This window comes from Nesoenas mayeri (assembly GCF_963082525.1).
Source record: "Nesoenas mayeri genome assembly, chromosome: 1".
Classification (NCBI taxonomy): domain Eukaryota; kingdom Metazoa; phylum Chordata; class Aves; order Columbiformes; family Columbidae; genus Nesoenas; species Nesoenas mayeri.
This window is the reverse complement of record NC_137541.1, coordinates 129,618,052-129,639,667: the sequence shown is the minus strand read 5'-3', so window position 1 is coordinate 129,639,667 and position 21,616 is coordinate 129,618,052. Positions and strand designations below refer to the sequence as shown.

Here is a 21,616-nt window from a genome sequence, read left to right as displayed (position 1 = left end):
GTGTCCTCATTTAGGAATAGTACATTAAATCTCTTAAAGAGTCAAATAAGAAGGTGCAAGCCCCAACTCCGTAAATCAAGCCAATTTTGAAGATGTCTCACATTCAGCTTCCAAAAAAAAAAAAAAAAATCAACAGACATCTCTATGCATACATACGTATAGATCTGTGACTGCACATGTGTTTGCATGCAAGCAGCAGAACAACCTTCTAGAAAAGCCCTCACATCAGCCAAAGGTCACAATGTAAGATAGGAAAAAAGCAAAACAAACAAACAAAAACCCAACAACCTACATGTAGAAAACTTACCACAAAAATCCCCTGGATTTTGGAATAGCTGCAATGTGGAGTTGAAGATTCCACAAGCACTAATGTGAAATGAAGCCTTCATAGCACAGATACTACACCTGCAGCTCCCCTGGAATGTGCAGTGGGATGAGCTATTAGTGAAGCAGATTGTCTAGCACTTAACTAATGTCTAGACTGGCAACAGCACACCACAGCCAGTACCTTCCATGTATGCTCTCCTTTAGCGTCTTTTATCTTAAACTCCGAAAAGGATTGAGCCCTGGCCTCAACTCCACATTTCTCACCCTTCTTGATGCAAGCCAAACTCTGGCTGTGATGTCAGATTGTGGTATAGTCCTACTTCCTTGTTTGTTTATACACAGTATCTTTATTCTGACTTTTATTGCTTAAAACACCAGCTGTGCTGAGAAGACAGAACTGGGAAAGGAGCTGCTCCTACTCAGGAGCCAGGTCAGCGTATGTGGAAGACCAAAGCAGGACTTCTATACTCTAGCACCTAGGAATAGGTCTCAAACCCTTGGGGAAAGCCCTGCTGCAGGCCCATGCACAAGACCAGGACCATTGGAACCTGAAGGATTCTTGCAGCCTTCTTGGGCTTGATCCTATTCCCACCCTGAGCTGCAGTTCAGCTGCTGCAGATCTCAGACTGCTCACAGGTTCAAGGCTTAACCACTGAGTGACTGGAAGAAGTAGCACTGGAGTCTGGTCTGTGCATTTGGTAATACATAGTTTACAAGCCTTCTCTAAATATGATTAATTGGACAACTGCACACAAAGATCTATCTCATTTTTTTTTCTTTCGTAAGAGGGGCAAGGTCTCTGTTGAGGCCAAGCAAAAGGCTGGCCCTTGTCCTTAGACACCATGTGCCCTCCTGCCAGAAGCAAAACAGGGTCTCAGGCACAACGTGAGCAGCTGTAGTGGAGAGAAAAGAAAGTGGGTGGGGAGCAGGTGGCCACAAGCAGACATCCAACAAATGCTTGTCTGAGGACTGACTCTTCAAGGTTGCCAAGTTAGCCCCTGTTCACCACAGCTAAGAGCTTTGAGCACTGAAAATAAAATTTTTAAAAGTATTTTAAAAGCATCTCAAAGACCTCCAGGCAAAATATGTTTTGTGGTTAACTGCAAACCTTTTGAAAGCCAGGGAAGGGAAGGCATGCTGACAATCATAAAACCAATCATTTATTAGAACAGCCTTCTGAGGCAGCAGCAGAGGAACCTTCTCCAGCCTTCAACTCAACACGGAGAAGTCTGAGAGATACCAAGGTGGACAAAGGGAACTGGATGGTGTGATGGGGGTAGAGGGGAAAAGTAGACTGCTTAATACAATGATAGTCTAACACTTCTACCAGCCCTTTTTTCACACCCACTGCCCTGCCCATCAGGGATATCTTTGCAAAACCAAGGCGGGGGAACACTAAACAAGAAAAAAAAACCAAAACAAAACACGAACGAAAAAAACTTTGTGAATTTTGTCGCAGGGTCCTGCTGAAAGAAGGCTCAACAGCTTGCACATTAAAAGGACATGATCCCTATGCAGAAAGTGCTGCTGGAAAAGGAGAACTCCGAGTTGCTAAATACGGCCTGAATGTTCTCAGGACATGATGTGTAACAAGGAGAAGCTTGAGGTCCAGGCTGAAATCAGAGAGGAAATGCATTGTCTTGTCTGGGCCTGTGAGGGAGTGTCTCAGCACAGTCCAAGAGCCCTGTGAGTCTCTCCTGAAATGCAAGTGTGTCCAGCTCTCATGCTCAGTCCATCTCCATCGACATCAGCCGGCGACGCTCTCGTCTTGTTTCCTGCACTTCCTTCTTGCAGCACCAACGAGAGGTGCAGTAGCCAATGAGGCAGGATAAGAGTCCAATGACAGTGGCCAGGCCGATGCCAATCAACAGGGGATACTTGAAAGCATTCAGAACTGAAAGAGAAAGGCAAAGTCATTAGATATCACTCAGAAAGTCAGAGACACTCTTTATTTGTTCTTGCATAAAAAAGGAGAGAATCTCACATTATTTCATCATGGCCAGATTAATTACTTCAGAAAGAAATTACACTGATTTTCCTTCCTGATTTCTGTCTTCTGAGGTTTGGAAAACTGGTCTCTTACTGGAGTCCCTTACCTCCTCACCCTAATTCTTCCTCCACCATTTCAAAGCCTCAGGGAGGAACCTTGGAGCAAGAAAAGAAAGTAGAGGTAGTTCCAAGAGATATCCCATTAACTGTTCCTCCAAACAAAAGCCTTGCAAAGTTTCCCTGTCAGAGGCAGCCTGTGGCTGCACTCTTTATAATATGTTTCCAAATGGCAAGGAGTGTACTCCTTTACACTTTGCTTAATTAGAACTACTCATAGAGTGTATTAACTGCCACTCAGCAACCCTGTCTGATCAACCTCTAAAGTTGGTACCTAAACAAGAAATTTGATACGTAGGCACCTACTGCTCAGTTAAAAGGCAGGGTCAAAAACTCTAAGGAGTTTGGAGAGTACAGTTATAATAGTTATCTGCACAGCAGGGAGAACAAAATCTTTAATTCCTTTTAAGTTCATGGAACTTGCCAACATGACCTCTCCTGGAAATACTGAGAAGAAAGCAACTAGTTCAAAACCCCTCCTGCATTAATTTTCCTCCTTAGCTACGTGCTGAATGCAGCATCTAGTGTGCAACTTCTCATGAAGTCTAGCAATACTTGCAACTCAGGTTGGAAAGCAGACAAGGCATTCAGTGCAGGAAACCGCACGTCTTGTGGTTAGGAGAGGGAGGAAGGAGTTGGAGCTCTGATCTTTTGTTCTCAGCTTTGATATTAACCACAATACGACTCTACTTCAGCATGCCCCATCTGCAAACCGAAGGTTCCTCCTGCAGGCAGCAGATGGGTCAATACTTGGAGAGAATAGTACATCTTGACTAAAAGATGCCCCAGCTATGCAAAACATCACAAAGAGATGATCAGGAAAGAAAATGCTCCAGTCTTATGACTATGATCTGTTCAGGCCTAACTAGTCTACAGAATCTGGAATCAGCAGGTGGAAACAATAGAAAAGGATAACAAAATCTAATAAGATTATCACAGGCACCTTTAAAACTAGTAATGAGGAATATTTGTCACAGAAAGACATAAGGTGTTAAAAAGCATAATGCATGTTGCAATCTCTTACCATCCATTTTCACAGATAGAAAGATAGGTTTGGCTTTGATGTCAGGTTCCCGCTGCCATACGCCAGTGGCAGATCGCACCCACGGGGTCACTACACAGTAGTGGTTCCCAAAGTCGTGGTCCTCACAGCCATGCACACGGAGCCGGAATTCCAGTGGGCTGATTCTCTCCAGGCTGAGATCGCTGCTCCCGTTTCTCCTGCTCTGCATCACGATCCCTTTTCGGTCCAGTGAGGCCAGCCAGATGGGCTCTCTGTCCAACGCAAAGGAGCGCACAGCAAACCAGGAGACATCAAAGGACATATCATCTGTGTTTGTGGACAAAGAAGAATTTAGACATGTTGGTGAGCTCTGAAAAGTATTCAAAGTGCCACTTCTCAGCAGAAAGGTTAATCTTCAAGCAGCATAGCCAGCACTGGTCTGACAGCAGAAGAAAAAAGAAAAGAAAGAAAGAAAAAAAGAAAAAGAGTATGCTCTGAACATGTCCTTTCTAGAAGGATTCAAGCAGCAAACTGCAATGAAATGCCCTGGCAAAAAGCACACAGCTGCACAGAAAGGGTGACTTCCTACAGGAACGACAAAAAGGAGATAACCTTGCTTTCCTGCCTATCCTAAAAATTATTTTTCATCACTGATCTGAGTTTTCACCAAGCAGGTCTATAATGAAGAAGTTCTATAACTCTGCTGAACCTATGGTAAATAAGTATTGGAAGTGCTAGATGTTTGCTAGCAGAGAGTGATTTGCAATCACTACCTTTGTTCAGGGCCTACTCAACCACAAAGTCAGAAGGCTCTTTCCTGAAGGCCTCCTCCTTACATTGAAGTCTGCCTAAATAAATACAGAGATTCTACACAGAGCACGAAAAAATACCTACAAAAGTGCAAAGCATTCAGGAGTAAAGCCTGACCATGAAGCTTTTATACATTTTTTTCCAGAGCTGTGGGTTACTGTCATGGCTCACCAGGAACCACACCTTATACAAGTTTTACCACCCAAGGAGTTTGTCTATAAAACACATTTGCAACACCTTGTGCATTTAAACATAGCTGACAGGTAGCCAGAGTTCGTCAGTACATCCAGCTCTTTCTATGTTGATGCAAGATCCTATTGGTCCCATTAGCAGATCTCAGTCTTAACTCTATTAGGCTGACGTAGCTGAGTATCTACTTTAAAAGTCACGGCTATTCTTTGCTAATGTGAGCCCAGCAACACCTGTCATAGAGTCTGAAACCTGGCATGACCCAACGCACATACAGGACCTTTCATCAGCAGGTCTTCCTCCCTGGCACGTTCTCAAAGTGACGGGCCCAAACTGGAAACAGAGGTCACTATTTCTGTCCTGAGTTTTGGGCACTGGTAGAATGTGTGCACAGGGCTTAACCTTTTCACACCTCAGGCAGTCCCAATGATTTTGGTGATTTATCAAATCTCCATTTGGTAGTATAGAGATGTCTGAAAAACAGAGTGTTAGCAAACTGAAATTTAAAACTTAATTTTCATCTAATTGAGTTTGCTCTTCTCTAAACTTCCACATTTGATCTCCAGGCTAATGGCAAAAGTAAAGCCCTAAACCTGCTGCTGTACACAAATTCTTTGTAGATAGAAGTGAAGATTATTTTTAAGCCTCTATCAGGCAAACTAACACTTTGGGAAGAAAGAGAATCTTAAAATAATATTTCAAAGTAAAGGGATATCCTTAGTTCTGCTACTTGAAGTATAGTATCAGCTGGCCAGGTAGAACATTCCCCCTTACTGCAGACAAAAAAAGACCCACTGTTTGGGGTATAATTAACTTCCCTGTAAGGTGCAGTGGTTTTACACACATCTTCAAAAATGAAACTAAAAGATGAGAAAGCAGATATTCCTAGCACAGATACTGGCTGACCAAACTGGTTTGGGACACCAGCCAGCTTCCTGCCCTGCCTGCCATGGCAAGCTGCTCCAGGTGACAGGACAGAACCTCAAGAGAGCACCTGGCCTGTTTCACAGCACTACAGCAGGAGTAGGTCTCCTATGTGGGGGGTCAGCATAGGGCATATAGACTAGCACCCTTCACAGCAATCACTCTTGCCTATCATACTACAAATCCCACTATTAGTTACTTGGCATAGCACTCAGACCACTTCCCTTGAAAGCAAAGTTAATAAAAATTACCATAAACACATGTTCAGTTAACAGGACCAAACTCTGGCCATTGCTTTGTGTACTCATCCAACTGCCTGTGGGAAGCAGGGCCTCTGCTGGAGAGAGCTCTGTTTCTATAAACTACTCTTCGTCTCTGCTCCCTTTTTATGCCAAATAGGGTAATAGCACCAGTCCACAGGCAGTCACGTTGGGAACAACCAATTCCTTCCAATTCCAAATCAAGACTGCCATTAGCTCTTTTGTTTCCAGGTACTGTAGAAGCATATGGACACCTTCCAGGCTAAGTCCAACTACCCCAAACAAACAATTGCACTTGTTAAAAAAGGTTTAAACAATAAATTTAGATATTTTAAAAAAAATCAAATCTAGCCTTCAGATTCCCAGGCAACTTGCTACCTTTGAAGAATCCCTTCTCTTCAGCCTCAGTTAATTTGAGAGTCCCTCCCTTCCACATACGAAGATGAGTGCAGGCACTTGCTGTCATTTTGAAACAGCTGAATCTATCTTCCATAATTACAACATGGGACAACAGTATTATGCCAACATATTTTATTAGTCAGTATACACAGTGTGCAATTAGTGACTCACTACAGACAGTCAAAGGGAGGATTTGGCTCTGAGTGCTCTTTGTCACCATCCTCCTTGAAATAGCTTCATACAGCAAAGTCATCCGATTCATTTCTATGTATCTCTGGTTTTCATGCAACAAAACCACAGGAAAATTTAGCAAAATCAGGATATAAATCAGGTGCTGTCTAGATCAGTGATAAACATACCTAGCAGCTCCCAAGTGCTAATAAATATGTAGTCTTACTGACAAAAAAAAAACCCACATCACATGCTAGGCTGCCCAAAAGCATCTGTACCATTCCATATACATCTTGCATTAGTGTTGAAAAGTCACTCTCACCATTTTTGTCCCCCATCTACAAAAAACAAATGCAACCACAAGAACCATGCTCACATTTAACACTAGAAAGGTTTCCTTCACTGGTTCCTTACATGCTCCACAATGCTGCAAGTGGCGTTTGATACCTTTACAAGGTGTCCCACATTACAGGAAATCATAACATCCCACTGCCAAGCTTGAAAGACCATCAAGGACCTCAGTGCCCCCAGCTCAGGCAACTCAGCTGCTTCCGCAAAAGGGCACAAAGCACTGGGAGCTGGATGCTTCAGAGCTCTGTGAGTAATAGTGGTGCTAGGCTTCCTCCCCTCCTCAGTTAGTGAGGATCATCAACATGTAAAGCACATCTTTATGCACATTTCAATTTGACACGCAGGACTAAGCTGTCTGGGTCTTAGCTGCTTCCCCAGCCAATCACTCCTCAAAACAGGGAATCCTATTTCTAGACCAGCTCTTAGGAACCATGCACTTCCACTGCTCAGAATAGAGCTCTCAGCATCTTGTTACAGTGCTGAATCACAATCTTGAGACCCTTTTTGTTTACTACATTTAAATGAGGTTGAATAGAGCTTCCTAGAGAGCTGAGCAAACCACTTCGAGCCATACAAGAGGTAAACAAGCTGGTTTTGTTAAATTCTCCAGAGTGCCCACTGGGTCTGTCTGAAGTAGATAAAAAACCACCTCCTTTCAGGCACAGTAAGTAATACTTTTAAATCCCTAAGCACATAGCCCAAGAAGGGGTGATCTGGGAAGTCTAGAGAGATCATTTGTGAAAATGTGTATTCAACAGAAATATCAGAAGCAGCTTTTATATCTTCAGGGCACAGAAGAACTACTATTCCCCCTTGACGCACACATACTCCCCTCATATCAATTCAAAACACCAACCACAGCTGCCAAGCCAAAGGAGCACTTCTTTAGATGGAGCACTTGCTGCCATGTACTAAGCTTAGTAATACACACTCCATTTCAGCAGGGTCTCAAAGAAGCAGAGGAAATTAAAGCATGCAGTCATGCCAAAACCCTTTCCACTCTTTTGAAAATTTCCCACAGGGTGGGTACACATGAACATACACACAGAGTATTGTGAATCGCCTCTATCAGATAAGGGGCCAAGCCATAAGGAATGCTTCTAGAAATGAAGGGATCAATCTAACTATAGCAAAGAAGGGCACTGACAAAGATCATTGGTCATTTAACTCCTCTTCCACTCCTTGGAAGTACTTTATTTTTCTGACTGGGCATACAAAGAGGGAGAAGAGGTGGCACCTGACACCTCAACTTGTTATAAGAAGCATACATACGAGTCCACATGCATGCTTGCAAAGTTGCTGCCTATGTGTACAAGAGCAGAGCTGGCTAGCATACCAAGTGCGTTTGAAGTGTTTTGGATGCACATTTAACAAGACATCCTATGAAATTCCCTGATCCTTCTTTGCTCACAAGAGGGCCCAAAATACAATCACGCAGCAGGTCTGCCACCAGAAGAGTAGATGGCCTTTGAAAGCCAGTATGCTCCTGAGAAGAGGGTCAAATGCAAATGCTCTGCTCTCCTTTCTCATCACATTCCCAAATGGAAACACCATGCCTGTACTGCTGCCATCTGTTTTCTTCTAGGAGATGCTGGCAACACTTGCTCTGTTTATCTGACTACCTGGTGCGGGCTTTCCCGTACAATGTGCTTCGTTTCCCCACTGGGATGAGACAGCCCTAATATTTTCACAGTCTGTCTAATGTTTTTGGAACTCATTTAAAAAGCAAGTTCTCCATTCCAATTGTTAATTAAATTGTGATACTGACTGAGCACAGAGACAGATCAAAGATGGGATACAGGGAAAACGAGGATATGAGGAACTACATCTGTGTGTTGTCATATAAGCCCTTAAGGCCCTTCTTCACCTAACCTGCTCTGGTATCCCACAGCTCTAGCCCCCTCCACCTCTCAAGGCCAAGAAGGCAGACTGACAAGGGAAGTCTGCACACCCTACAGCTGTTGCATAGATTCCAGCTGTTCCCTGTGGCTCTTCTGCTGGTGTCATCCAGAGGACCAGCAAAGACTGGAGAGGGGTCAGCTTCTCAGGGCCAGATGGAGTATCTCCACACTGCATGGCTGGTTAGGCCCCAAATCCTGCTCATTCAGCAACTGGAGACTCAGAGGATGGACTGAAAGGTTCCCTCAAAACCTGCCACTGGACGGGGCTCCGAGCAAACTGATCTAGTTGAAGATGTCCCTGCTCATTGCAGGGGGGTTGGACTAGATGAGCTTTAAAAGTCCCTTCCAACCCAAACTATTCTATAATTTTATGGCCACACTTCACTCTTTTCTATGTGTATCTGTTGCCTGTGCCTCATCTGCCATGTTGCAGACACACAGACAAAAAAAACCCCAATTCTCTCCCCACCAAATAAAAGCCCTCAAACCATTGAGGCAGAGATCTGGCACATTCAAGATGACATTACCCAGCTATGGAACAGATTATGGTGCCGACATTTAAAACTCTGCACTGGCTGCTCATGACTACCGGAAACAGCATCATTTCCAATTCCAGGCACCATCTATCAATTCAACAAACATCCATGAGCCCTTAGGAAGTTGCCCAGTTAAAACTTAATTGTGCTGATAAGCAGCTCCTCAAAGAGGACACCTTTTTAATTCGATCCCTTTGATTATCCTTATCAGTGCTTCTCCCAGTCTTGAGCCATACAAATCCATCACAAACCCAACTGCAGCAGAGCACTGCCAGGAGAGCCCCACTGTTACTAAGCGGCCTCGTTTCAAGTTTTAAGTGGGTCAGGGATGCTGAGACCTCTTTCATAAGGCAACCCCAAGCTTATTTTAGCTGTTGAACACCAGCAGAAGCAGCAGCTGCTCCCTGCCAGCAATTATTGCTTCGCAAAGGAAGCCAGCTGCTCTGGGAACTGCCTTGCCACAATACCTGTAAGAGCTTGAGCACACCTCAACTAAGAGGCTTCCTGCTGAGTAGGAACCACAGAATAGGCTGAAGTATACAGTAAGCAGCAATGTATGCCTGCATGTACCCAATATGCCAAGCTATGAATCGTTTGACAGCAATAAAGTTTACTCAGGTTTTCCTCCCTCCCAAGCATTTCAATAATACAACCTACAGACTTCTATCATTTTTTCACAGGCAGCACACAACTGTAATCTAGCAAATTGCTTTCCTGCTACATTCTGATTTAATGGAGAACAGACATCCTGGAATTTCAAAGTGATGGGCCTTTACTAAGCTTGATACTTCATCTCATCAGCTACTACATTATGAGTAATATTTTCTGCACAGCACCTCTTTTGTAGTGGCTTATGCATAGATTTCTAAGTTTTGCATGAATCATGACATCTTTATATTTATGTATATATATTTATATTTACACACATATCTACAGATTTATTTAAAATACTTTTTAATATTTTTATATATATATATATATATCTAAAACAACTTTAAAAAACTAAACTCACTCCCCCACATATTGGGCATTATAACCAGTTATTCTCAGCATTTTGATGAAAAGCAGCTCAGGCAATGCTTGGCAAGCAGTTACGTTTTGAACAATTCTCTGAACTTTTCAGCCCTTCATAAAAATTTGCCTTTAAAGTGTCCACTATCCTTTTTACAGCAATTAAGTACCATGTTTCTTTCTTCTTCCACACAAAAAAAGAGCCTCACCGTGGAAGGCGTCAGTAATAAATATTCATTTTTGGCATCTAGGCTGTGGTAGTCAATTATTGTGATATTTAGATTTATATTAAGCCTTAAATTCAATCTGAAGTGTGAACCTGACTGGCAGGTGACTTTAAGAGTTGTTTACAGGTGACCATTTTCTCCTAGCAGATTTTGCCAATAGACATCCTTTCTAATTAAAGGAAACAGGACCCATTTTCATGGCCAATCTAGTGGCTGTAGGCTGAGATTGCCAGCAGTGGAGTCAGCTGGTACAGACAGCATAGTGGGGTTTATCAGTAAGAATTCCTTTTCCTCCTTCCTTCAGAATATTTAACAAAAAAAACTTGCTTTAAATTGTGCTGTGAAAAGCAAACATGGTCTCCTGTATTTATCTAGTTCTACAGGATTTTCAATGCTGGTTCTCAATTCTCCAGCCTCTCTCAAAGGATATATGGTTTAACTGCTGGTATTATTCTGCCCAGTCAAGACAAATGAGTTACAATTTAAATCATTTTGCCAAAATACCTGGATCAAGTGCCATTCCTTCTGTTGTGACGATACACAGCAAATCTGCCAGTTCACCCTGGTAAATCGTTGGGTTGTCAGAATGCACCGAGACATTAAAAACAGGACCTAGAAAAAAGTAACCACAATTATCCATGACAGGCTTTTCTTCAGTGTCCAAAACCTTTCTTGCATGTTTTTGAAGTATTCTCTGCTAGTTTGTAGACATAGAGCACTGAAGAAGGGATCAGCAATCATGTAAGTTTTTGCAGAAGTTATCCATTTTTAGCCATTAATTCATGCACTACAACAAGTACCCAAACTGCCAGACCTGTCACCCAACACAGAGGCAGCTGCCCGAGTCTGCCTTCGACCATCCTGCACAGGAGACGATCTTCCACTGGCGACTCCTCTAAAAGCAAGAGAGTTCAGCTCTTCAGGCTAATCTAGCATGGATCTTTTTGGCTGAGGCTGTCAATAGGAATTCAAGTTAGAGCAAACCAGTATTTTAACAACACAGATGGTTCTGCTATGGAACTGAAACAGAGACAATACAAGAAAGGCATCTGATAACACCTTCCTGGGGGTTTTCCTTCGGGCTCTGACACAGATAGCTTCTTTTGTAGAAGATGTCTCAACACCCAAGGGTACAGTAACTCCTTCAGCTGCAAAGTGGTGATGATATTGATGAAAACCACAAGGCTGTTATGAAATGCTCAGACACCATGACAACATGTGGTTTTTGACTTCTGAGATACATGAGTTAAAACACAAAACTTCTGCAAATATTGATAACATATACATCTCTGGTGCAAAATTAACAAAACCACAACTCCTCAGACATGCCAACACTTCTAGTACTCTTTGTTTCACAGGGCAGAAACTGAAGAATGTGTCAAAATACCCTTGGAGAATTCTCTAATAAACAAGGTGAAGGAGATTAGTAGAAGGAAACTGATGCTAATGGTGGCCTCCAGGATCGCTTTGCGGGAAGGGACCAGAGAATCCAAGAAGGAACTTGGGACTCAGTTTAAAAAGTAACCCTTTTTACCCTCCCTGGATGTCTCAGACAGCAGCAGCAACAACAAGCACAGAAAAGTGGTTTGGGAGAAAGGAAGAGCTGTTGGAAGGTTTGCCATCCTCCACTCTTACACACTACTGTTTAAATATAGGAACTTTAAATTTCAAATCCACTGAAAATCAGTGGCAAACAATGCTTTTGATGGCGAACATGTAAGGAAATCATCCAAGACAATCCACTTGTCCCTTGCCTTCCCAATAGGCCTCTGTGGAAAGCTGTGCTGATAACTCATCATACTGCACACACCTACCACATCACCTCCAAACTGAGGTTCTGGAAAGAAACTTGCATATGCAGTGAAGCTAAAGCTGGAATTTTTGGTGAAAGTATTCTAGACTACATGGGACTGGCTTGTTTTGGTCAGAAGAGATCACACAGCACACTAAGAAATGAATTCCAATTATAACGCAATAATTACTTCTGTGGCTTCTAAAATTCCCCCTACAAATTCCACTGGGCACAATGTGCTGCTCTTTGTTATACCATAAATCTCTTACAGCCCTCTTCTCTGCCCCAGCAGCAGTTGTACTTTGTACACAAGGGCAATATGTAGACAGAATCCCAGAGGTTTGTACTTATTTTGACGCTCTATCCTCTCTATTAAAATCTAAGACTCCAAGTTACCCTACCAAGCAAGGATAAAAGGGTGGTAGAGATGCAATAGAGGTTATGCGTGGACTAGCAGCCAAGACTCCTACATGCTTGTGCTAGAACGTATTTAAGGAAATAAGAGACCCAGAATACTTTGAAGTTCAGCTGTCCAGGTAGAGAATTCAAGAGCAGGCTTCAGACCTAACTTGAGCTCAACATGATGGGATTCTTTTCTGGGGAAATGGAGAAAGATTATTCTGATTGCTTCCTCAGTGTCTATCCAAACTCTATGTGAATTCAGTTCAGTTTCTGATGTTCACACACACCCCAACCATATCCTCTTTGCAGCCTACTTGATTTTTCATCTTCTGATAAAACAAGACATTCTACATCATTTTCTTTGGTGTTGTGCAGATAGAAGTTCAAGGTCCTAGAGGACTAAAGGCAGCACAGACCAGGGCATTCCAGCCAACGCTAAACACAAAAGTCTCAAGCTGTGTGTGAACTGTCACAGCAACAGAAACAAAGAGACTGTCAAAATCTGCCAGAAACATCCCTGCATTGTCAGCAAACACCTTCTGCTGCACTGATCAAAAGCAAAACAGCACCACAATAATCCTGGTACTGTCTATAGCTTGCAGTCTATCCTAAGTCTCAATAGTGAGTGCAATGACATCACATCAGGAACATGGCACATGCTCTACGCCTGCAAACAGGCTCTGTCCTGACAGGGATCAAGCAAGGGAGGTTAACTGCACGATCCAAACTTTGTCAGGCTAAGAATGGGCTGCCTTACCCCTGCCCTGGCAGGGCAAACAAGGAAATACATTGGGTACATATAGACAGGACTTCTCAGGCTTTATTTCTAGGCTGAAGGTCCAGGCATCTACTGCATTCAAGAGACACTGGCTTCCAACCATGGCATGCCAACAAACCACTAATGCAGAGTGGAATCTGTGCACTCCTGGCCATTGAATGTCACAAGGTAAAAGTGAAGTTTGTTTGGTCACTCAGCCAGGAAAGGCCATGATCATGGTAATGCAGCATCCCCTACATACTCTTCAGTTCTGGGTCATCAAGTGCATCTCTAGCCTGCTTCCCACACGAAGAGTCAAAGCTTCCTAGGCAGTAAGAAAGCTGCTAGGCAGCAGCTGCTCTGTCATTTCATGATCATACTTCCCTTTGGTAAGCCACAAACAGTTATCTCCCCTTGCTCATTTTCCTACTAGGGTACATCTTCTGCAAATTACCATCTGTACCTCCAGGGAGAAATCACTGTCCTGTGTTAGAAGAACTGGATTTCAACAGAGTGCCTAGAGATGTGCCAGTGGTTGTGCTCCTCCCTCTCCAGCTGCAGACAGAAAACAACTGGTTTTTGGTGTTTTTTTTTTTAACCTAAGCAAGCTTCATTACAGCAAAACTTATTAGTTCAGTCTTGAAAACTGTATAGTTGCAAACTTCCTAGGAGGAGCACCTTTCTTCTTTGGCAGTATCCAAGGCCTTTTGCTCACATGTCTCACGCCCTGGGCCTCAGGCTGCCTTCAGGCATGAAAGGACAGAATAAAACATCTTGATACATGTTTCCTCCCTATAACAAAACCTGAAAAGGCAGGAGTGCTGTTTGCAACAGAGACCTGTTAGACCTGAGCTGAACCACAAAGACTATTTAATCCCCTGCCCTCCACTTGAGTCAGAGTTGGTCACTACACAGCCTGGGAACGATGCACCGAAGCTGACAGCACAGCTCTAATCGCTCATTAAAAGTTACCTGCATGATAACCTTCTCTATAGAATGGTTCTGGTCTTGTTTAGTTTTATTCTAAAAAGCACAATGGACCAGTGCTTTTAACCTGATTATAACTTAACTGATCTATTTCCCCAGCTTAAACAATTTACCCTGGCTTCAGTTGAACCTGTCTGGCAACAGCATGAGAGAAGCAGGAATAAGCTGCATGCCAGTACCAAACAAAAGCAGCAGCAAACTAGTGCGTGTTAGTGGGTTATAAGCAAAACCATCACCTTTTCTAACTGGACATCCAGCTTTACTGCAGGCTCAAGAAGAGCATCTCAGCAAAAAGCAGCACCAGGGTAAACACATTTTCAAGGCTCCTGAGGACCTTTCGAGAGGTCACAAATGTGCCACAAAAAAACCTTCTGCAAGGTGTTGATCCTCTTGTAGTTTTTTTGGGGTGTTGGGTTTTGTTTTTTTCCCCCCCCATAAGCATCACACAGCAGTATTCAAGAGACCCTGGATCTAGACTCCACCAAGCAGGGCTTGGCACATAAAACCCATGTGAAGTTTTCACCCTCCAAGACAAAAAACCACACAATCTTCAATCCCAAAGCTTACAGATGCAGGGATGTGGTAACAGACATCTCCCTGTAGACACTGATGACACTATCAGGGTATCAACATCGCTATACTCAAGCACTTGCAGTGTTATGGGAAGGGCTGGGGAGGTAAGATGAACTCGTTCTATGAGATCTGAGTTCATGCTGCATTAACTCTGAGAATAGTAAAACTCTACGGATAACAGATGATGTGGCTTTGCTCACCTGGCCACCTGTATTTAACAGTTTGAAATACCTTTGTTGGCACATACTGGTCACTTGGGAGAATAAACAAACCAGAATTTAGTTTCAGTTGCAGGGTTGACAGATCAAGCGTGACCTGTACAGCTCATCAAGAACAAGGCAGAATTAAATTTAGGAAAGCTGCTCAGTTGTTTGGAAGCTGAGAAATAATTAGATTTGAATAACTTCAGGTATGAAGATAAGTGTCATGCCTGCAGCTGATTTGGATACTAAAAAGCACAGATTTACAAAACAATTCAGCATTCCCATTTCTAAGAGATAAGCATCAGCCTTCCCCTAGATTGCTATCTTCTGCTGAAACCTTTGATTTAGACTAAGCCAACATCTCTGCTCCTCAGTACAGTAAGGCCATATGGAAGCTTAGATACAACCTCTAAAATAAGTTTTCTTCTTTATTAAGGGAATAACAATTTCATATTAAAAAGCATCTGCAGTCAAGATAGGAATTAGACGTTTCAGAGAATTTCTTGACTTCTGAATGGCTGAAAACCACTATATAATTATAAACAGAAAGTGAAGAAACTGGGGTTAGAAGTCTCCTTGTTCAAATCTAAAACTGCTTAAAGAGAGATCAGGTTCCAGGATCAGGACCTGTTTGGTGTCATTTCTTCTGAATATCCCCTTTTATGGCAGATCTCACTGCTCAAACCACTGATTTTATGCAACCCAGGAAGGAAACTCCAGTATCTAAAGCCTATAGTGATACAGTTTTCTGCTAAAAAGTGTATTGGAAATTCTTCCACAAATGGAAATGAAAGGAAAAAGTCTTAAAATGCTGCACCAAATTTGGCTTATTACTTTGTGCTCAATCAGATTCACACTGAACAAGCCTGCAGGGTGGAAAGGAGGAGTTCAAGTTTATTGAGTTAATTTAATTTACTCAACTTAAAGATTTACATATTGGAGAAAAATAAAAAGCCCTGAGCCCTATTTACCTGATGTCACCCCATTCTCCCTGCTTTCCTTCACTGCTCAGTAGTCCAAACACCTTAAATCTGCAAGGAAAAGGCAGCAAAAAAGAGGGCGAATAACTAAAGCCAGTTAACATCTAGATTTACAACAGAAGAGATCCTAATTACCTAGGTCCTAGGTGACATTTTGGCCTTTTCTGTATTATTTTAGCCAGTACTTCTCTGCAAAAATAAGGTATAGTCTCCCCACGGACACGAGTTACCTTTATTTTCAGACAAGTAAAGTAAAGCAGAGAAAGGTCAAGTAACCTGACTGACAGTCGAGACCCAGAGCAGGCTGTTCCACCCCAGCAGCCCATGCCCAGTCCATTACCCAGCAGGGAGACCACTGCAAGTTCCCTGCTTGCAATCAGCCGGCACCACGAACCACAACGGGGAAAAAAAACTGATGCAACTCACAAGTTCTCAGTCTTCCAAAATATTACTCATGTCTGCCCTGGCACTAAATCATCCACTCTTGAACAAGGAATCCCATGACCTGCCTCTCTCCAGATAACAAGCTACTTCACCCACACTATTCCAGCCTACTGCCCTCTCCCTGCTTCTTCATGGAGTTGTTCCCTCACAAATGTTACCCCAAGCCTCATAATAGCTGTTACTGGAAGAAGCCCCAGTAGTTCAGTCTGTGGTTTCTACTTCCAGCTACAAGTTAATGCACACAGGCACAAAGGCACACAATGACAAAGCATGTTCCTGCCCATTAACAGTGGCCGGAAAATACCAGCCTTTCTTGCCAAAGAGTTTCTGCTGGATTGCTCTTCATTCATTTCCATGATTAAGGTTTCTTTCCTTTAAGAACTTTCTATTCTCCTTTCTTGAAACTGAGCATCTCTCAGGGTCATTGCAGGTCTCAATTTCATTTTAATTTGAAGTTTAACATCAATACTCAGCTCATATTTCAGCAGCTCTCAGTTTATCTCAGCTTCTTCCAAAGTGAATGATAATACATTGCTGTGCAATGAGGTCACATGCAGATGTAATCCAGAGTTCAAGATTTCATTGAGATGCTTTCCTTAAAGTTTTCTTTTATTTTTGCCTCTCCAAAGCTTTCCACCCACTGCTGAATGGCACAAGGAGAAGCCAGCTGAGAGCACAGCCAAATTCCAAATGGTTCTCTCTCATAACATACTTCTTAATATGAGATTAAAAGCTTCCTTCTCTCTGCTTCTCTCAAGGAAAAGGAAAATAAGTCACTTCTGTGGAAATCCCTCTGAGTGTATGGTGGGCAAAGACACTCTAAACACTAACCTGGGTTGGCAAGTTCAGGGTAAAAGGGAAAGAAAATTAAAGGATGAATACCAAAGAAGAATTTATGATGCCAGGATAAACCAGGTGGATTTCACAGAGACCAGGTGCCTCAGAATTAAAAACAAACAAACAAACAAACAACAACAAAACAAACAAACAACAACAAAAAAACCCAACAACAACAACAAAAAACCACAACCAAAAAAACTCGAACCAACAGCAGGAGGCCACCTGGAGCCATTTGAACCAGATATCTGTACACATACCTGCATCAGATAAGCACTCTGATCTCAAGCGGGTTCCCAGCCATTTGACTCCCACCTTTGCTGGCCAGCTCATCTAAGGCTGAGGGCAAAGAGAAACACAAAAAACCAGAAACAGCCTCTCTCATTCACTGCTCAGCCCTTGCCATGCAAAGGCATTACCACTGGAGCAACACCTCCAGGTGAGTAGAAGACAAGTCAGAGATTTCCATGTGGGTGGGAAGGATCACAAGCCTTACATAAGAAGCTGTCTTGATGCACTGGCTTCAGAACAGCAAGGAACAGAAGGCAGGTGTGTTCCAGGCTGAAGGCTATGTACACATATATCATCCAATAGCTCACAGGAGGAGGAGAAGACAGAGTTTCAGCAGAAATGATGCAATGAAATTAAGAGAAAATTTCAAGACAAGTCACTGGCTCTTGGCCCTCATATTGCTCAATGATCTTAAAAAAAAAAAAAAAAAGAAAGAAAAAAAAAAAGAAAAAGAAAAAGAGATGGGAGATGGCAGGAAAAGAGATGGCAGGACCTTTGTTCTAGACTGGCAAAACCAAAAAGAATCACTGAAGAATCCTGAAGTCTTCACATAGGAGAGCTTTCCCCTGCCCTCCAGATAAGGTTTGTTTGCTTACAGCTATGGGACACAGAGCAGGCATTCATTTTAAGAAATTAGTCTAGTGATCCATGTTATTCATAAAGCCAGATCAGAGGATTCACAAGATCCTCTCTGGTCTTAAAATATATCCAGAAGAGAACAATTTGCCATTGACTAAATTTTTGAAAGCTAATGACCTACTAGACTCCTCCTCACCATAACCACCACCACCCCCAGTCTCCCAGTGGACAAAATCCATATTTCATTTTTTAGTTCAGGAAGTTTCAAACAAATGCCTTTACATTAACATTTCAGATCGTTAACCAAATGGAATAAATACGTCCCTCTGCAACAGCAAGTGGAGACAGAAGAGAGAAGGTCTCTGCTTGCAGCCAGCAAGTTCTGCCTTGAATGGAAAGAATCTGAGCAAGACATTTTCCACAGATGTTAATGGAAAAACATTTCAGAGCACTGCCACATTTCAAGCCTATTGTGGCAGGAAACACTGAAGTTTCATGTGCACAGTCCCCAGCTCATATATAAAAAGCTTACAGGCCTCCTGCTGTTCCAATAGATCACATTGCACAATGCGTATCCACACTAAAAACCCCCCCTTGAAACATCACTCAACTTTGATCTGGGAGGGAGTCAAACTGGAAGAAAGGATTTCCAATCCTAGCAAGCCTCCCCACTCCTATCAAACATAAATCAATAAAAACAACCAAGAAAGAAATTCCTCCTATTACTAAAAGCTTCATGTAAAACCCTTTAAGGGCTTCTTTCTGCTGAAAACGCTGCTTCCGTATTGATCATCTCCCTGATCCATCCCTCTTGGTGCAAGCTGAAAAATGCTGTCAAAGTCCAAGTCTTCAAAGTAGAGAGGAGACTGGAACACCTTCTATTTTTGAGTTGTACTGTCTTAATATATCCTTCACCATGAACACTTACAGTTAAAGTGCTTTTCTGCTACACTTTGAGAACCCCAAGTCAGTAAAACTGCTACCGAGTCAATTGCACTACCAGGGACAAACACACTCAACAAGCTACCCATCACTCAGGAGTTAGCAGAGTGGTGCTCCCCAGCTTTTACAGTTACCTGGAAATTTGCATGCCCCTCTGCATTTTCTGACCCTGTCCTGTTGGTATCGTCTCTCCAATTTTGGGGAGCCTCTCATTCTCCCTAGAAATGACCAGCTACTTCAGGACTGCTGCCTTTCACTGTTCACATTAGGGAAAATCTGGCACCAGCTTCTTTTACCGAAGAACAAGTTTGAGAGGTGCCCATACCACAGGATGCAAGACCAGGGCATGATATCTGAGCTGTGCTTTTATGGGTGCTCCACAACTTTGCCACTTACCTCTAGCTCCCCGATTCACTCTCAGTTTGCATCAAAGACAGTACACCTCAGCACACAAAGTAACACACCCACAAAACATCTTCTGTCTTGGATACTCAATTCCAAATAATTTTCCAAATAATAATTCTGCAGTTAGTCCATTCTAACTGTGCTCATCACAGGTCCTCATCATGCCCAGAGATTAATATCCAGCAAGGATATCCAAGTAACAACTGAAGGACACAAAGTTCATTCATCAGTTGAAGAAGGGAAGGTATTTCAAGAGAGATTTTGCTACATGCCAAGATTATTTTGGGAATTAGCTCTCTAGTAAATTGTGCCTGGGATCTCATTTCTCTCTTCGTTCTTTTCTAAAGAATGAAAGACTGACAGGGCTCCAGGACGATTCCTCCCTCTGCTCCTGGAATTCACACATTCCCAGGGCAGTGCACCAGGCTGCCTCCCTTTCTTCACTCCATGCTCCAGAAACCCTATCTGGGTGAAGAGGCTGGGAGTAGAGAGTGACAGCAAAAAGAATGCAAGACTGCAACATGCACACTTCCCTCCACTGCACAGCTCACAGGTTTCCCTCTGAACCATTAATATTAATAGCATCCTGCCAAACTTCTTGAATGGGAGTTCAAAGTGACGTAACACAAGCAATGTTGGGAGAGTCACCAACCACCACTTCTGTGCAAGAAAGCCTCCACATAAGAGCTTGGAGGGGAGAGGTTTGGGACAGGTTTCATTCTTGCTGATTCCTTGCATCACCCCTTTGCAAATGCTGCTTTCCCACTCTGTTAGACCCAGATATCAATGGTAATAAGGCTAAAACTGCAGCCCATTAAACAACACTGAGAAGTAAACAAATCTACAGCAATATTAATCTGTGACAGTGCTACTCTAAGAGGCATTTGGAATACAGACAACTAACAGATTACTTTCAGCATAGTAACTTACCATAAAACTGGAAGAAAAAAAAAAGCCAACCAGATATTACCTGGTACTGAGAGAAGCACTGAGATGAGTCAATGTCCTCTCTCTGGACAGCTTAGTTCAGGCTGCACGTTCACTACAGTTTGTACCAGGACGCTACATTTCAAAGCTTCTTAAAAAGTGAGGTCCTCATTGCAAGGCTGTCCCCCTACACACATCCCTTGTCCTTTTCCCAGTGTGCCTAGTGTAAGGAAGTTTAGTTTTTAGAAATCATCTCACAGAGAATAAAGTCAGGTTGCTCTTGCCTAGTCACAGACACACTTTCTAAAAGCCTACAGCCCCACTATTATAAGCAGAACAACTCACATGAAGAACAAGGGATGTGAGGCGAGACCTTCTCCCAAACTGTGCTTGTGAATAGAAATGGAGGAGTGAAGAAGATTTGAGATAAAACAGCTAACTAGAGAGCTCCAACATAGGATACAACTTTGGGCAACACCGAGAGCTCCTGAAAACTGCTCAAGTCGTCACCAGCTTGAGTTATCAAATCCTAATATGAACCCAGTCCTAAGTGCACTACCATTACAAAAACAACTCCTGCAGCACTTCCCACCCACATAGCATGATAGAAAGTCAGTGTTAAAATCAATCTCTGACGATCCAAACCAATGCTATCCCTCTCTCCCTCCCCCCAATAATACACAACAACAGGCAAGCTTCTCTAGAAAAATCTTAACAGGCAGGCTATGTTACAGCTGAAGGTGAGGGTTTCAGCAAGGATATGAGGAATAGGATGCACTTTTCTGGGTACTGACATTCCTCCCAATTTGTGGAGCTTTGTAGTCCATCCATAAGGGGCCTCTAAGGTCTTCCACTGGCAGGATACACTAGCAGAGATGGCTAAAATGTTACCATTGCCTCAAGCTGACCATTTTCTGCAATTACATCAATAGGAAGGTGTGCTCAGGCAATTTAATGCTATGCTATTCAAGTCTGGTTTGGAACAGAAATCCAGTTTATATCAATATTCTTCCAGAGCAGCCACTGCCTGACAGCAATCTAGTGATAAAGCTGGCCAATGTGGCAGCAGTTATTCCATACCGAGAATCAGCTCTGAGCCTGCAGGACAATAAAAGCTGCATTAGTAAAGAAAAAAGAAGGGGTTATGATTACGACCAATTCACTATATGTCTTTCTGTAAACAATCAATAGCACAAAGGACACAAATACCAACAAAGGAGACAAGCAAAGCTCTCGGCCATCATACCATTTGGAGACCCCCTCCATGTTTCAAAGTGTAGGT

The 21,616-nt window shown here is 42.8% G+C and overlaps 1 protein-coding gene across 1 annotated transcript in view; it reads right to left on the bottom strand.

Moving 5' to 3' along the window:
* Window positions 1–2,054: 2,054 nt before the first annotated feature.
* Window positions 2,055–21,616, bottom strand: part of PTGFRN (prostaglandin F2 receptor inhibitor) — a gene marked incomplete at both ends in the record, with an annotated part of 66,471 nt that continues 46,909 nt past the window's right edge. Inside the window, 3 exons of the mRNA XM_080364109.1 lie at window positions 2,055–2,221; window positions 3,458–3,763; window positions 10,720–10,827. Coding sequence (XP_080220235.1) covers window positions 2,055–2,221; window positions 3,458–3,763; window positions 10,720–10,827 — 581 coding nt within the window. The remainder of the gene's footprint in view (window positions 2,222–3,457; window positions 3,764–10,719; window positions 10,828–21,616) is intronic.